General features: G+C 46.6%; 1 protein-coding gene across 1 annotated transcript in view; it reads left to right on the plus strand.

The window, feature by feature from the left end:
- WBP4 (WW domain binding protein 4) overlaps nt 1-7,739 on the plus strand; it is a 30,026-nt gene extending 22,287 nt beyond the window's left edge. The window contains exons 7-11 of the mRNA XM_088482182.1: nt 2,011-2,066; nt 3,587-3,662; nt 3,734-3,948; nt 5,201-5,376; nt 7,413-7,739. Coding sequence (XP_088338308.1) covers nt 2,011-2,066; nt 3,587-3,662; nt 3,734-3,948; nt 5,201-5,376; nt 7,413-7,620 — 731 coding nt within the window. The 3' untranslated portion in view covers nt 7,621-7,739. The remainder of the gene's footprint in view (nt 1-2,010; nt 2,067-3,586; nt 3,663-3,733; nt 3,949-5,200; nt 5,377-7,412) is intronic.
- The last annotated feature ends 9,730 nt before the right edge of the window (nt 7,740-17,469 follow it).

Below are 17,469 nucleotides of genomic sequence, written 5' to 3' on the forward strand. Positions count from 1 at the left end.
CATCAGTTGCAGGCACCCGGACCACATTACTGGGGAGCAAACAAATTTAAGTGTGTATTTTATGTTTAACTTTTTATGTGAAACTTTTGTCTTTTGTATAGACCGAAACTTTCTAGAGGCTATATTCTTAATTTTCTTATATTGTAATGTAAAAATGTTTTGGTTTTCAATAAAAAAACATTGGGAACAAACAAACTTTGGCCTTTACTCTAAAAATGCTAATTTATATTATGTCATTACTGTGAAAAAAAAAAAGTATTCCCTTTAAATCCACACTAAGGCCCTCATTCAGAGCCGGACGCTCTGAGCAGAGCGCACGCTCTGAATGAGGGCCGTCCTCAATAATTATGGAGCGTCGTCCTGGACGCTCGTATAGCTGTGGGTCACCACCCACAGCCTATACGAGCGTGCAGGTTGATGGGCGCGATGGTCTTGACCATCGCCACTGCGAGCCGGAGCCTGCGGTTGAGTTTCTCAAATGCAAGGCACGGAGTGATTTTGGCTCTATCAGAGCCAAAATCACTCCCACTGACATCACTAGTGATGTCAGTGGGCCGGCTTCTGACGGTAGGCGTTCCCTTGGGAACGCCCCCGTCTGGGAGGCACGCCCCCGGCACGCCCACCAAAGGGGGCGTGCTGTCAATCAACATCGACAGCACGCCCTCTTTGATCAGACACAACGAGCGAAGGAAAGTCCTTCGCTCGTCGCGTCTGGCGCATGCGCACGACGGAGCTCCCGCCGTCGTGCGCAAGCGCAGTGCACACCATCGACCCACTTGCGAGCGGACAGCCGCACGCGAGTGGGTCTGAATCAGGCCCCAAATTCCAAGGCAAACCCGGGTTTAGTGTGAATGTATCTGACCCTGGAATTTTCTGGGTGTTTGGTGTAGTGTGAATGGAGGTCTCAGACTAATAACTGGGAATTTGCAGGGTTGATAGACCCGGGAAGTACCCAAGTATTTCCTGGGTCTTATGTCTGAAAGGAGTAAGTAATCCTCTGAAACATATAAAGATTAAGAATCCCCTGCCTTTTAAACTTTCTCCTGAGAAGAAAGGTCAATTTCCAAATCTTCCCAGTTTTGGACCAGAGCTCAGTTATGGTGCTTCACCCTTTTTTCATTCCCCATTCCCTTAAAACCTCTGAAAGATTATGAAAATGTAGTTAAATCTTTAACAGACTAGGCTGAAGTCTGAGCCCATGTGCACAAGGCTGACTCGAGGTGTACACACTTTTTCAGTTTCTATACTGGAGCAAATGAGAAGGAAACTGAAGAGGTCTTTTCCTCCGTTAACGCCAAAGGGTGACTTAGCAGCTTGGTGATTTTAATCTTGGTCTTGGTTAAAACCTTTGCCCAGGCAGGTTCAGCCAGGTCAGCACTACCACCTGTGGATAAATATGGCGTACAGACCTCAGGATCGCAAGACTAGCAAAAGGAGTCTGCCCCAGACTGTCCAGACAGTAATTTAGAGTAACATTTAAAGCCGGATGTAGTCTGCATCCTGGCGTGGTGGATGCCGGTGGTCTAAATACCGGTGCCGAAATCCTGACAGCGTCGGGTAAGTATCGGCAGTTAGAAGAGGGTTAGGTTTAGGGTTCGGGGAGGGGGAGATTAGGTTTAGGGTGCAGGGTGGGGGAGGTTCGGCTTAGGCACTGGGGTGGGAGGTTAGGGTAAGTGCTAGCATACTTGCCTATGGGTGTCGGGATTCTGGCTGTCGGGATGCCGCTGTCTGTATTCTGACCAGCGGCATCCCGACAGCCGGGATCTCATACCCAGCCCTTTAAAGCATGTGTAAAATTTACTAGAGTCACCCCAATAGAAGAGGCTCTGCTTGCTTTGTCTTGACACAGAGGGAGACAATGTGTAGAGCCTAATACAGAACAACTAGGCACTCTCTATTACTTCCCTCAGGCTAAGAGATAGAAAATGTAATGAAATATCTTGAAATTTGTGTGTTGCGTTAGTACGGGAATACACAACATTTCAGTAATAATATAGTTTTCTCTTCCAGAGTCTCGGTGGGAGAAGCCAGAGGGACTCCTAGAGACCACAGACGAGGCTGAAGCGGTAATCTTCTGACTAGTCACACACAGCAATTCTGGTTATAAAACCTTTTATAGGAAACCTTTTAATGCAGTGTTTCCCAACACCAGCCCTTAGCAAACCCTAACAGGACATGTTTTCCATACTCTGTGCTGGAGCACATGTGTATTTAATACTCACTGAAATTTTGTAATATCAACAGCTAGTACTATTTATTTTACTTGTAATTCTGTCAGGAGACCTGGAAAACATGCACCACTATGGGAACCTTAGGATTGGAGTTGGGGATAAACGAATTAATGTTTGAATACAGTTTGTAATATATTTAAACTGTTCTGTAGCACTTAGAAGCCCTGCAGTGTTAACCCATTGCAAAATGGGGTACCTCTTCAGCTGTGCAGACGAGAGTCCACACTCATTGGCCTTTGTTGAAGTGACTGTCCCATCTTCCATTTTTGCCAAGAAGCTGAAGTACTTATCTGAGTCATTATACAATATAGGACTTTCTCAGAAGTTCTCGTTCTTCCTAACAAGTCCTGACCCCTGGGTAACATCCATCACCGCCCCCAGTGAGCCCCAGTTCTTGCATTCGCTAATTGATAGTAGTGTATTAGATGGTCCTAGTCCCTGCAGCTGATTATCATATAGATATAGAAGTAGTGGCTTTGTCCTTTTGGAAGCTCTTAGTGCTAATCTCACACCAGACTCAGGTCCCAAAGGGATGAAACTCCTCCTCCTGGAACTGCTAGTATGCTGCGCGATTAGAATGAAGAGCTTCCAGCCGGAAGCCCACACTGATAACCAACAGGCTTGCGTTGCTTCTAGGGGCTGCAACTATGCTGTTTTAGTACATCTGCGCATGTGCAAAATATGCTGGGCATGCTGGCGGCGGCCAAATTCCAACGTCAGCCCGGGTGACGTCGTCATTAAGAATCCCATTCAGCCCTCCACAAATCTAAAGGTAGAAGCCGCCACTGGTCCAGATTATAAATCCTTGAAGAGGAACAGTCATTGCAAACTGGTGATCTAATGGTGGACTCTCACACTCAGCTGTGCACTCAGAGGCCCTGCTATGGTATACATGACTATATTTTTAATGCTTGTTTTTATTCCCTAAATGTAAACTCATAGTATCCATAAGTGTAATTGGCTGAAATAAATGCATGAAACAATTTCAAATTAAAGTTGTAGTTCAAAGAGTTTCAGATGTAACCTTGCTAAGCAATGGTGGTGCAGGAGCCTCACGATATTCCTCCGGATAAAACATAGGTCATGTGAATAGTGTTTTCACATTATTTCTAGTGTTTCTTTTCATAGTGCCAACCATATTATACAGCACTGTACAAAAAATCTGTAATTAAGGTGCATATATGTCTCCTCCACGGAGTAGTCTACACTTTGCTTTAAATGCGCAATAAATAACACAAAATATGACCAGTATTTTAGAGACCTTGAACTTTAGTTAAAATAAACATAGTAATAATAATGCAATGTAAGTTATGTGAACTGCCATGCATAGATCTTGTGTCATTGTGTGATCTCAGCAAGGAACCAGTTCTGTGTGGGTGGAAAGTGTCTCTGAAGAGGGTTACACATACTACTACAATTCTAAAACAGGAGGTGAGTGCTGCTTACCCTTATTGTCTATCTGCTGCCTGAGATTCAGTCATTCATAAGGGTTTAATCTGCAGAATCCAAGTGGGAGAAACCGGAGGACTTTGATTCCAGTCTGCCCCCTAGTGATGAGAAAAAAGACTCTGCAGACACAGAAGATACCTCTGTAAATGTTGAGAAAGAGACAGAGCCCTCAGAATTAGACACCGAGGCCACACCTGAAGAAACCCAGCCAGCAGAGGGTGCAACACAGTCGCCTACCGTTATACAAAATCCTAAAATCCATTTCAGGGTAAGACCACTGCCTGCAAGAACAGTAAAATGTGAACACTACCTACCAATACCATCCTTCATTTTTTTCAGTTTTTTTTTTTTAAACTAAACTTTCTTAACCACTTAACTGGCACAGTTACTTGGGATGCAACAACAGCCAGATAAGCTTTCTCTGATATGGTCGCATTGCACTCTGTACTGCTCTCTGCCCCAGTGTTTTAATGGAAATCCTGCTGCATGTCAAGCTCCCGGGCACTGATGTAGCATACTGGAATACATGCACTGGATTGTAAAGTTAAAATCTGTGCAAAGAGGAGAACTGAAATTCCCCTTTGAACGCTATGCCCTGATCTCTGCACTCTGAGTGATCAGTCCCTCCTGAGACCTGCTGTGCTGCATGTGTAGAGGGGTTGTCTATGGCTACACTAATGCCACAAAGAGGTATATTGGGGCTGATTCAGAGATGCATGATAACCCGATGGTTAGCACACCTCTCCGATGGCCATTGCAGATGCATGACCCATACTGCGCATGTGCAGTACGGGTCTGCGATCCCGCGCACAGAGCGGCATGAGACGTCGGTGATTGGTAGTCTGCTGCAGTTTCTGGGCGCGGCCTCCGTATCACCAAATGGAAGCGTGTCCTCATTAATACAATCACATGAGTGGACAGGTTAGGTCAGCATACTTGTCTTCTGAAATGCGTCATTTGGTTGGATACATGATAAATAGGCATACATACACTCAATAGCTGCCTATGTTTGCAGAAAACCTCAACACATAGGAGTATATGGACCCTAAAATATAAGCAAAGCCTCATTGTGTCACAGCGTATGAGGATGACCCCACAAGATATTTATACAAAGGTGTTTCTGTGCTAAATGTATTTATTTTTTCTTCTTTGGATTGACACTTACTATAAATATCTGTGCAAAGCAATGTTGTCAGACACCTCAAACTATAATCTGCTTGTAAAGTGCAATTCTCTCAGCAGACTGTCTAATACTTTTACAGTCAGCCACTATTACTTGTATCTCAGGGTAGAGCATTTTACATGAAAACGTTTGATATACATTAGATCAATATGCATGTAAAAGAAATAACATTTTACAGCATTTTTTTTTACTTTCTATATTATATTGGATTGATTTAAAGTAAAAAAACAAACAAAAAAAACCCAGTGGCCACTTTGTACCGGATATGCCTCATGCAATTTATGAATTGATGAATGTAGTTTGTTATCTGAAAGTGAAAGCTGCTGTTCTGTTGTAGAGTAAACAGGAGACCAAATCGGACAGTGACCATTTATCTGATTCTGACAATAAAGAAGAGGACACGGCTGGAAAAGATGCCTCTCCGGAGCCTGCCACTCAGAAGAAGGCAACCAAGCCAAGAACGGCAAATCCATATGGGTCATGGGAGGAAATCAGAGATGAGGAAGACCCGTAGTAAGTACTAATGAACCACTACTGGCCTCCCACCCCAGTACCATGTTTTATGTACACCCTGCAGTCTGGTGATGTAGAATAATCATTTTCTCACAGTATGTATTCGATTTTGTAAAATGATTAAGAAGCCTGTTGCATTGGTGCGGCAGGTGTGAGCACTATTGTGCTGCTATACATGGGGGTCTTGTTCAGTGAGTACATTGGAAAATTACACTCTACAGATCTCACTAGAACTACAGAGGATGGAACAGGTGTGTACTTAAGCTGAGTACACATTAACCGATTTGTACCCAGCGCGATATCACCGGCGACTGACCCCAGGATGCGGCAAGTGCATACACACTTGCAGATGCCGGGTCCGACGGGGGGAGGCAGCAGGACATTGTTAGCGACATCCCCCTTCAGCCCTGCAGTAGGTCCGCTGGGTGATGTTGCTAATGACCCACGTGAGCACGCATATCATGGGTACACATTAGACTATGTATCCGATATGTCGCTCCGATCCACGGGATCAGGTAACATATCATATAGTGTATACCCAGCTTTACTGATAAGCAGTGCAGGATTATGCAGTGTCAGCACACAAGTGTATTTAAAAAAAAAAATGATCCGGCATTAAGGTGTGCTTCAGTGGGTCTTCAGCAATTCTATTCAGTTTTGATTTTCTGCTCATCAAGGACATCCTCTGTTTTGATAGGAGTAACCCAGTGCTTCTCAAACTCTGTCCTCAGGACCCCACACAATTCACATTTCTCAGGTCATCCAGCAGGTGCACAGGTGTATTCATTACTCACTGACACATTTTAAAAGATTCACAGGTGGAGCTAATAATTTCGCTTGTGATTCTGTGAGGAGACCTGGAAAACATGCACTGTTTGGGGTCCTGAAGGCCAAGTTTGAGAACCTGTGGAGTACAGGTCATCAGAATGGACAAAGCACCTGTATTGAGTGTGATGATATTGTGTGAGGCAGTGTGTTGTGGGCAGGATTGAGATGTGAGGGACAGAATAGGAGGAAGTCATACTAATAATTAGATGTAAGACTGGTGTATTGTGATGTCATTAAGATAGACCTTCTTTTTATTAATCTATGATTCTAAAATGAGATATATAGCTAATAAAGGCTACTGTCTTTTGGTCACATCAGGAAGTGAGTAGTTTCTGTAACTATTATTTAACTCTTAGTTTTGCACAATATTTGTACTGAATTGCAGCTGAAACATTGCCTCCATTTCCTAAAAGATGCAAAATGCTCTTGCTAGTATTTGCCAAAATAAAGTATGAGTTGTCTTTACCAGCAGCGTCTCCTACTCTCTTGGACGAGGGGAGCTGCTATGCTGCAGTCTGGAAAGGAGGCAGTGCCAGCCGGGCACGGGCACCTGTGCAATAGACCTGGTAGGCGGCAACAGCAATAGTGGGACTGGCGTATGCGCACAAACACAGGCTTTTAAGGACTGCATCGGCTGCAGCCCCTAGAAGCCGGGTAGGGCTGCCAAAAAGGCAGGGGTGTAGCTTCCTATTGGAATTCCTTTCTCTGTGCATCACGGCCCAGACTGGCAGTCCCAGGGTAAAACTTGTCAATGGTCTTTACATAAATGATTACAAATGCCAATTGTATAGTAGTAATTTAGCACCAGCTTTGCACTTTCATGAGTTAAGTGACATCACTGCTCATCAAATATAAAGATGTATTTTACAGCAGTGACAAAACTAAGTACTGGCCAAATATGAGGATATATTGTGGTTTATTCTCCTAGTTATGTAATTTGTAATATAAATGGATGGTTGTTTTTAAGAAGTCACTTTTTCGCCTTTTCCCAGTTCATTTAGTTATTAATTAAAACATTACTTATGCAAATTAGCTTCAGAGAACTAAACTCTATATTCTTATTTCCTTGGTGTATATTGGTCGCTGAGCACTTATTTGGTATGTTAATACACGTTACCTTCATTACATTACCAGCGTACATCATCTATTTGGTCAATGATTGCCTCTACATAATTTTCCTTACAGTGTAATCCATCTCTCCCATGTAGTGAGCATGTGGATCTAGAGCTCCCAAACGTAGATTGTGATGACCCTGCTGCCCTGATACCTGATCTACCACAGGAGCCGAAGGTGAAGTTCAAGGAGAAGACCATCACTTCTCTTGGGGACACAGTAGTCGGGGCCACCGTTTTCAAGAAAAGGAAACTTGATAATGTGAGATCCCGAAACATACGTCAGAGACTAAATGATCAGTAAAGGACTTGGGTTCATTTGAAAAGTGACATTTTATACTGGACGTTTGAGAACAAATCAATTTGATTTGTGTGTGTTCGTGTGCGTGCTTTGATGTAAATAAATGTTTTCTAGTTTTCTTAGCACGTTTTTTTTTTTTTTTTATTTATACTTCAGAGGTATTCACATATACCTTCCACATGTTAGCTCATATGATGGTGACAAAAAGAAAAGGAAGGGTTACATTTATTACCACATATGAGAAGTTATACATAACATGGCAAAGTAGTGGGAGGTGAACACACAGGGAGATCAGCAGTGCCAGCTACACACAGTTCTATCCTGTTGCTTGGCTTGAAAACAGGCGGCCAAAATGAGATGATGTTGGATGTTTTTTGGGTAGTATTTCATGGTCAGACCACATCACTCAACATGCATCATAGTAAAAATCCTATTGATTAGTGTCTTAGTATCAGGGTTCCGGATTACTGTTTTTGTTTTTCTTTTCCTGCCATATTTATTAGTATATTGTTATTGTGTTAACTGGAGCTTACTTGTCGGAAGAGGATTTACTTAAGGTTAAAGATTTGTCTTCCTACTTCCCCTATCAGTCTATCTGTGACCTCAGTTGAAACCTTATTTCTTCTCCAGGGTCCATAGGGATCCACCAGTATACAATGATGTAATGTAATGTGGTTTGAGAGATCCAGGCACCAAAAAGTTAAAACATTCAGCTCCCAGGATGCCTCCGGTCCTCACAGGCCTTCAGTTGTTTGTTTGGTGCGGCAGGATTCAGACACACTTTTGTAACGGGGGCCTGCTCAGGCAGTCCTAAGCTTTTATTTTATATTTTATCTTTTTTTTTTAATGTTTTTTGGTTGGCAGTACTGAACGTCTGAATTAAGACGCATATACTGCGACTCCATCTTCCTCTGCCGGGCTGCAACACCAGTAATAGAGCTGGTGATTTCGGCGGGTCTTGGCTGAGTATTGCTAGCAGCGATGCTGGGACCCGGACTGCAACCGGACGCACAGAGATGTCAGGTAAGGCTATTCCTCGCTTACAGGGAATCGTGTGCGTCAGTCCTTGCTTCAGGTGTAGGAGACGCACCAGAAGCTGGTGCAGTTAGGGCCCAGAGCGTCCGCATCCTCACTAAGACCGCCGGGGCCTTATCGTCTGACGCCAGGGATCGGCAGCAAACGCTTCTGCTGCCACGAGGCCAGTGTACCCGGCCGTTGATGCAGCTTAACGGAGGTAGGCTCTCCCCCGGCAGCTGCTCCCCTGACCCAGACTCAGTCCCTTCAATGGTTTTTGCTCTTCTGGGTCGCTCCTCCTACCCACCTCGTAAAGGCAAGCAGGAGAGGGAGGCCCCTGTGCGGATTTCATGTAAAACCTGCTTAGCGGGTTTGACCTCGCAGGACTTGATAAAGGATTAGTTTGTGTGCTGTCTGTTATAAAGAGCCACCTCACCAGTCCAGTATACCAGTCCCTGTACAAGAGCCATCTTGGGTGTCTTCCTTGTCTCAAGTTATGAAGAAGTTTGTGGATCGTATGGCTACTCCCATAATGCCTCCTTGTCCACAGCATGCTATGTTTACACCTCCTACATTCTTCCTGGATGGATGCGCCACTCAAGTCAGAGTATGGCTCAGTCAGCTGTTGCAAGCAGACCGATAGTTACTAAGGCGCCTAAACGCAAGTTATCTTCTGCTCAGCATATGGATTCAGACGCATCATCCGAAGAATCAGATGATACGCAGGGTTCTTCTCCAGGGTCTAGCTCTGGTGAGGAGGACCATCCGTCATCAGTGGATGTTTCCTCTTTGGTGAGGGTGGTTAAATCAATCCTAGATATTCATTATGATGAACCAGCCCCTACTAAGAAGGCTCCGGTGTTTAAGCACAAGAAGGTGGGTAAAACGGAGTTTCCTAAATCTGAGCAGCTCACTGAGCTTATGGAAGAGGCATGGAGTAACCAGGATAAACTGTTTTATGTGCGTAAATATTGACATTGTTGTATCCTTTCCCAGCTTCTGAATGTACTAAGAGGGAGGTACCTCCTACGGTGGATTGCTCACGTGACGCACTTAGTAAAAAATGCTACGTCGCCTATTCCCTCAGCATTTTCTCTTAAGGATTCTACAGAAATGAAACTTAAAACATGTCTTAAGGGTATAATTTCATCATCTGGAGCTGTTACTTGTCCAGCTATAGCTGGAGCCTGGGTAGCCAGAGCTGTTGAAGAATGGATGGGGGCATTGGAAGACTCTCTACCAGATACTACCAGAGAACAGAGGATGTATATCTCCCACATATGGGAAGCGGCCACCTATTTGGGAGGAGCGGCAGTAGATGCAAGAATTTTAGCTTCTAGAGCATCAGCAGCTTCAGTAGTGGCGCGCAGGGTCCTTTGGTTAAGATCCTGTCAAGCTCATCCAGTATCAAAGAAGCCTCTGGAATCCTTACCTTTTTATGGAAAAACACTTTTTGGAGCAGATTTAGATAAGATAATAGCTACTCTGCCAGCTTCAAAATCTGCAGGTCTGCCATTTTCAGCTACATTTTAGTCTAGGCAGTTTTCTTTTCGTCCTCACGGACGAGCAAAGGGACAGGCTTCCTCCAGACAGTCTGGTCTTCGCAGGACAACCAGGCAACAAACTAAGAGGTCTGGGCCGGCCAGACATCCAGCTTCTATGCTGGACTACAAACCCTCGGCCTGATGGAGTGGGCCTCCTTCTGCGGGATCCCAGGGTGGGGGGACCCGACTTCTTCAGTTTTGCGGATTACTTGCATCAAACGACAACAGATGCCGGGGTCCGAGAAGTGGTCACTCAGGGGTATGCTCTCACTTTCCGGAGGCATCCTCCCCAGAAGTTGTTGTTTTGTTTTGTTTTTTTTTGCACCATCCCTCCATCAGGTGCGGTCATAGTGGCCCTTCAGGAGGCCATTTACTCCCTGCTGCAGGCAGGGGATATAATACCGGTTCCTGTGTTATAACAAGGAAGGGGTTATTATTCCAATGTTTGGTCAGAAACCGAATTGGTCTCATCGCCCTATTCTAAATGTAAAAACTCTCAACAGGTTTATCCATGTACCCAACCTGGGGATTTTATGGTTTCCCTGGACATTCAGGATGCATATCTGCATGTTCATTTTACGCCATCCCACCAACAATTTATATGGTTTGCTGTCTTACAGCAACATTACTAGTTCCAGGCGCTGCCCTTTAGCCCATCAACAGCCCCTCGGGTATTTACCAAGATAATGGCAGTCATGACGGCCTATCTCTGGCGTCAGGGAGTCCGAATACTACCATATCTAGATGAACTTCTGATATTGGCATAAACTCCAGATGTTTTACAACGCCATCTTCAGCTGACCATAGCCTGCCTACAAAAGCATGGCTGGATCATCAATTGGAAGAAATACTCTTTCTCCAACACAGCAGATGGTACATTTGGTGCAGATGGCACATGGTAAAATTTTCCATGAAAAGTCCATTTATTTTAATGCGGCTGCTCTGGCTTGTCCAGCTCTTGCATCGGCTTGGGTGGATAAAGCAGTCGGCCGCTAGGCAAACTTCAGAGGATGGGCTCATCTCAGGCACTTACAGGGGAGACCTGGTGTCCTTGGTTGTGTATGTTAGGGAAGCAACTTCTTAACTTTCCTAAGCAGCCATAGATTCAGGGATTTTGACTTCTAAGGTATCTGCAATTGCAGCCAGAGGAGCTCTCTGGTTGCGCACTTGGAGGGCCGACACAGAATCCAAGAAGGCTCTGGAAGCCCTTCCCTATTCTTGGGATGTTCTGTTCGGTCTGGAATTGGACAAGATGGTAACCACTCCGGCAGCGTCTAAATCCGCTTTCTCAGTCAGTTGCCACTCCCAGGCCTTTAGGACTTCAGTCTTTCGTTCTTTTGTCCGCAGGGCAAAGCCAGATGTCACATTTCCCAGAAGCCAGGGTTCGATCCCAAAAGCTCCAAATCCTGAGGTAAGCAACCATGGTATGCTAGACGTCCGGCTAAAGCCTGCCGCGGACAAGCCTGCCACATGATGGGAACCTCATGGTGCGAGGCTGGCTTTTTGCTTTTCGGCATAGTGGATACAGACCACAACAGACACTTGGGTCAGAGGTGTCGTGTCTCAGGGCTACGCTATCACATTTCGACAGCGTCTGCTTTCCCGATTCTTTTCCACCAGCCTTCCCACACAGCTGGGAAAGTCGGGAGCTCTTGAGTCTATTCGCGCTCTCCTGGCCTCAAGGGTCATTATCCCTGTTCCCCCGTCTCAGAGAGCGTTAGGCTTTTATGCCAATCTGTTTCTGGTACAGAAACCGGACGGGTCATTTCGACCCATTCTCCATTTAAAACACCTGAACAAGTTCCTCCGGATTCACAAATTCCGCATGGAGTCCCTGTAGGCCTCATTCTTGCCTTGGAGCTGGGGGACTTTATGGCGTTGGATATCCAGGATGCCTATTTGCATATCCCTATATGGGCCAGTTACCAACGCTTCCTCAGGTTTGCAGTACAAACAAGCCATTATCAGTTTGAGGTGTTATCTTTTGGTCCGTCCACGGGGCCTCGTGTGTTCACGAAGGTCATGCCAGTAATGGCAGCACATCTTTGCCGCAGGTGCATCAGAATGTTACCCTACTTGGACGACTTGCTTCTTCTGGCCCAGTCTCCGACAGTTTTCAGAGATCACATCCATCTAATGGTGGAGCTTCTACAATTACACGGATGGATAATCAATAGGCGAAAATCAATGTTCACTCCGTCTCAGGAGATGCTCCACTTGGGAGCCTTGTTGGATTCCAGAGCTCAAAGAGTCTTCCTCAATCCGGATAGGATCTTAACCTTACAAACCAGAATCTGCGCCTTTCTTGGCCAGTCAGGTGTCTGTACACTCGTGCATGCCGATTCTGGGGTCTCTGGTCTCAACGTTTGACATGGAGTACAGTCAGTTCCACTCCTGGCCTCTTCAACAGGGGGATGTAGGCAGCATCCCGTCTAAATACCGGTATCCTGCAGGTCGGGATCCCAGTACCAGTATTCCGACCATCGGCATCCCAAAGGTAAGTATCGGGGTGTTTAGGGCAGTGTTGGCTAACCTTGACACTCCAGCTGTTATGGAACTACATAACCCAGCATGCACTGCTACAGTTTTGCTATTAGGGCATGCTAAAACTGTGGCAGGGCATGCTGGGATATATAGTTCCACAACAGCTGGAGTGTCAAGGTTAGCCAACACTGGTTTAGGGGGGGGTTAGGCACTAAGGGTACTGATAGGATTAGGGTGCGGGGAGGGGGGGGGTTAGGTCTAGGCACTAGGGGAAAGGTCAGGTTTAGGCACCAGGGAGGGGGTGTTAGGCTTAGGCACTAGGGGGGGGAGGTTATGGTTAGGCACTGGGAGGGTTAGGGTAGGAGTTGGGAAAACACTTACTGTTTGTTCCTATGGGTGTCGGGATTCTGGCTGTCTGTATTCTGACCAGCGGCATCCCGGCAGCCAGGATTTCATACCCATCCCTTCAAGGGGTCATTCTCAAAGAATGGATCAAGTCTCGTTCGAACCTCAAGGCATAGACCCTTTCTACCCCAGGAAGTGCGTCTCTCTACCGAGTGCTCGCATCTGGACAAGGGTCGCCACTTTTGGATCCAGGACTGTGTGTCTCACCACCGATGCAAGCCTTTGGGGGTGGGGGACGGTAACCTATCCCCTAACTTTTTAGGGTCATTGTACACGTCAAGAGAGCCAGCTCTCCGTCAACATCCTGAAACATTGTGCCATATACAGGGCTCTGTGTCAGGCACAGAAACTCCTGCAAGGACGTCCGGTAAAGATAGTCGGACAATTCAACCGCGGTGGCTTACATAAACCACCAGGGCGACGCTCACAGTCAAGGAGCCATGCAGGAAGTCAGACGAATTTTCCGTTGGGAGGAATATCCTCTTCCAGCGCTGTCCACAGTCTTCATCCCGGGAGTTCAGAATTGGGAAGGGGACTTCCTAAGTTGTTAAGACGTTCATGCAGACGAGTGGGCGCTGCAGCCAGACTTATTCCAACTACTAGTCCGCCTTTGGGGCCTGCCGGACATAGACATGATGGCATTTCGTCACAACCATCAGCTACCAAGATACTTCTCCCGCACTAGGGATCCAGAAGCTGGGTAGATGCTTGGCAGTTCTTTGGAGATTCTCTCCGATTTTTAAATTTTCCCTCCGATCTCTTGACTCATCGAGTTCTCCGCAAGTTCAAGCTGGAGGGAGGCACGTTGATCCTGGTGGTGCGTCTTATTGGCCTCGTTGTGTGTGTGTGTGTGTGGTACGCAGATCTGCTGGGCCTCTCCATAGTCGCACCACTGAGTCTTCCTCTGCGGGCGGATCTTCTGTCTCAAGGTCCGTGTTTCCATCCGGATCTGACCTGTCTCGCTTTGACGGGATGGCTCTTGAGACATCCATCCTAAGGGCAAAGGGATTTTTCAGGAGGGTAATTCGGACCATGCTGCAGGCTAGGAAGTCTTCTTCGACACGTATCTATCACCGGGTTTGGCGTACCTATGTATTAACCCCAGGTCTTTCCGCCTATCACTTATCTTTTCCTTTCTGTAAACCAGTTTGGATTTTGGCCTCCGGCTCCAGTCCTTGAAGGTCCAGGTTTCGGCCTTGTCTGTTCTCCTCCAGAAGAAGATAGCACTACTCCCAGACGTGCGTACCTTTTTCCAGGGAATTCTCCATGTTCAGCCACCATTTGTCTACTGTGACTTCCTGGGACATGTCCCTGGTTCTCCAAGCTCTCCAGTCTGCTTCCTTCGAACCATTACAGACTGTTGTGTTATGCTGGCTTACATGGAAAACTGTTTTCATGTCATGTCTCCCCCCCTTCCTTATTTTCCATTCAGACAGGGCTGTGCTGCGGACTCGTCTGGGCTACCTTCCCAAGGTGTGTCACGCTTCCACATAAATTAAGAAATTGTGGTACCTGCTTTCCAGACTTTTTGTATTCTTCTCAGCCAGATGCTTCCTTGGATGTGGTAGAGGTTATCTGGCTTTGTCACAAGGATCCAAGATATTCGTAAGTGAGATTCTCTGTTAGTCTTTTATGACGTTCACAAGAGGGTCTAGTTGGCTACTAAACCATCCTTGGCCTGCTGGCTCCGCTTTACCATTCTCCAGACTTACTCCTTGGTGAACCTTCCTACCCTTGCTGTGGTGGCTGCACATTCCACCCAGTCAGAGGGGATTTTTTTCTGTAAAGCTGCCATATGGTCATCTGCTCAGACTTTCCTCCGCTTTTATGCCTTTAATACTTTCGCAACCTCGGACGCCATCTTCGGGTGTTTTGTGCTCACTGCAGCTCAGGAGCGTCACCGCCCATAGGGGACAGCTTTGGTACGACCAGTGTCATCCCTGTGCCCCTTAGTGGAGGAAGAAGAAAAGGAGACTTATGTTGCTTACCTGTTAAGTCTCTGTCTTCGACTTTATAGGGGGCATAGGATGCTCTTCTGAACGCACCTAACTGCCAGGGTGTTTTTCCTTGGTGACTTGTCTGGCTGTACTTTTCCATGGTTTGTATGGTTCTGTGTGTGTGCTGGACTTCCTTCTATGCCTTGTTCCTGCTGTGGTCTTGCAAACTAAACTGAGGTCCAGTGTCTGGGGGTGTGGTATAGAGGAGAGGAGCCTGGCCTTGTAGTATTTGGTGCCTAGACTCTCCTCTCTAGGCTAAACCCAGTGTTATCCATGTGCCCCTTATGGAGTCTAAGAAATAGATTTACTAGGTAAGTAACAGAAGTCTCCTTTTTGACTGAGGTGAGTGTGTCTAGACCCGCTCAAGCTCTGGTATGTTGCATCTGGTAATCCACATTACCATTTTAGAATTGGATATTCACTGACCTGTCTTATGCTGGGTACACACTGTTTAACATATCGGCCGTTCAACTGAAAGGCCGATATATCGTACGTGTGTTGGCCAGTGTGTACAGACGATATGTTTGTGAACATCGTAGTTCACAGACCTATTGTGTCAGCTTTGCAGCACAGCCGATGGCAGATATATCTGCACATCGTGCTGTGTGTACAGGCGGTCAGCCGAACACCCATACCCTGGGAGGGCACATGTAAATGCCTGCCCAGTTGTAACGTCAGGCATGACACATCAGACCGATGATTGGCAAGTGTGTATGCACTTACCAATCAAATAGGACAGCGGATTGGCCGGATTGTCGATCCATCGTTTTAATGTCATACTAATTTGCCGTAGCAGATTTTTTTACCTCCATCCACAGATTTCTAAACAACATGCCACATCCAAATTCTGCTATTTTTGTCAGGTAGAAGCTTTGAACATTTGTTATTGGATGGTCTAGTTCAAGTGACAGGCTGAGATGACTTTAATAAATTTCCTTTAGTGGTCTTGTTTTAACACTAACTTATCCTAATGTAGAAAAAGGAAAGAACACCAAGGGAAGACGGACCAACTCTGAAACCGTCCCATCGCTTGCGCATGTGCACAAACAGCGGCTTCTATGGACTGCATCGGCTTCTACCCCTAGAAGCCAGGTAGACTGACAGGAAGGCAGAGGAGTAGCTTCCTATTGGAAGCATTCTCTGTTAATTGCAGCCTTTCGCTTGCAGTCCCAGGAGAAAACACCTCCCCCTGAGACTGCCTAGCCTGTGTGTGATTAGCAGATAGAAGCCACTGCCAGAGTAAAGCCAGTGTACAGACTCACTGGGGTTGGCGGATTGCAATTGCAGGATAGAGTACCTGTCAAGGGTTGGGATATATTAGGCAGCTAGCGAACAGTCAGTTATTTAAGTTGATGTGATGGAAACAGGAAAAATAGGCAAGCATACAGATTTGAGTGACCTTGACAAGGGCCAAATTGTGATGGCTAGACGACTGGGTCAGAGCATCAACAAGTCTTGTGGGGTGATTGTGGGATATGCAGTGGTTAGTACCTACCAAAAGTGGCCCAAGGAAGGACAACCGGCGACAAGGTAATGGGTGCCCGAGGTTCACTGATGCACATAGGGCGCAATGGCTAGTACATCTTGTCCAATCCCACAGAAGAGCTACTGTAGCAGAAATTGCAGTAGAAGTAAATACTGGCTATGATAGAAATGTGTCAGAACACAGGGCCTGATTCAGAGCTGGACGCTCTGACCAGAGCACTTGCTCTGAATCAGTGCCTTCCTACCTGAAAATGGAGCGGCCTCCTGGCCACTCGCATAGCTGTGGGTGACCACCCACAGCATATGCAAGCGGCCAAAAAGATGGCCATCTTGACCATCGCGACCATCAGGCTTGCGACGAGACCCTGCGGTAGGCTCTCGGTGACTGCAAGCCCTGGAGTGATTTTGGCTCTATCAGAGCCAAAATCACTCCCACTGACATCACTAGTGATGTCAGTGGGGCCGGACCCAGACGGTAGGCGTTCCCATGGGAACGCCTCCGTCTGGCAGCCACGCCCCCGGCACGCCCACCAAAGGGGACGTGCTGTCAGTCACCATCGACAGCACGCCCCCTTTGGTGCGAGACCCGGAGTGACAGCTTGGCTGTCGCTGTCTGGGTCTCGCACATGCGCATTGGGGTAACATCGATCCGCTTGCGAGCGTCCTGCGCTTGTGAGTGGGTCTGAATGACCCCCACAGTGCATCTCATCTTGCTGCCTATGGGGCTTGCATAGCTGCAGATCAGTCAGTTTGCCATGATCACTCCTGTCCACTGCTGAAAGCTCCTGCAATGGGCACATGAGCGTCAGAACTGGACTCTAAAGCAATGAAAGAAGTTGGCCTGGTCTGATGAATCACATTTTCTTTTACATCGTGGGCAGCCAGGTGCGTTTTTGTCGTTTACCTGGGGAAGAGATGGCACC

Source organism: Taudactylus pleione, unplaced genomic scaffold (assembly GCF_031769625.1).
Source record: "Taudactylus pleione unplaced genomic scaffold, aTauple2 ptg000005l, whole genome shotgun sequence".
NCBI lineage: Eukaryota > Metazoa > Chordata > Amphibia > Anura > Myobatrachidae > Taudactylus > Taudactylus pleione.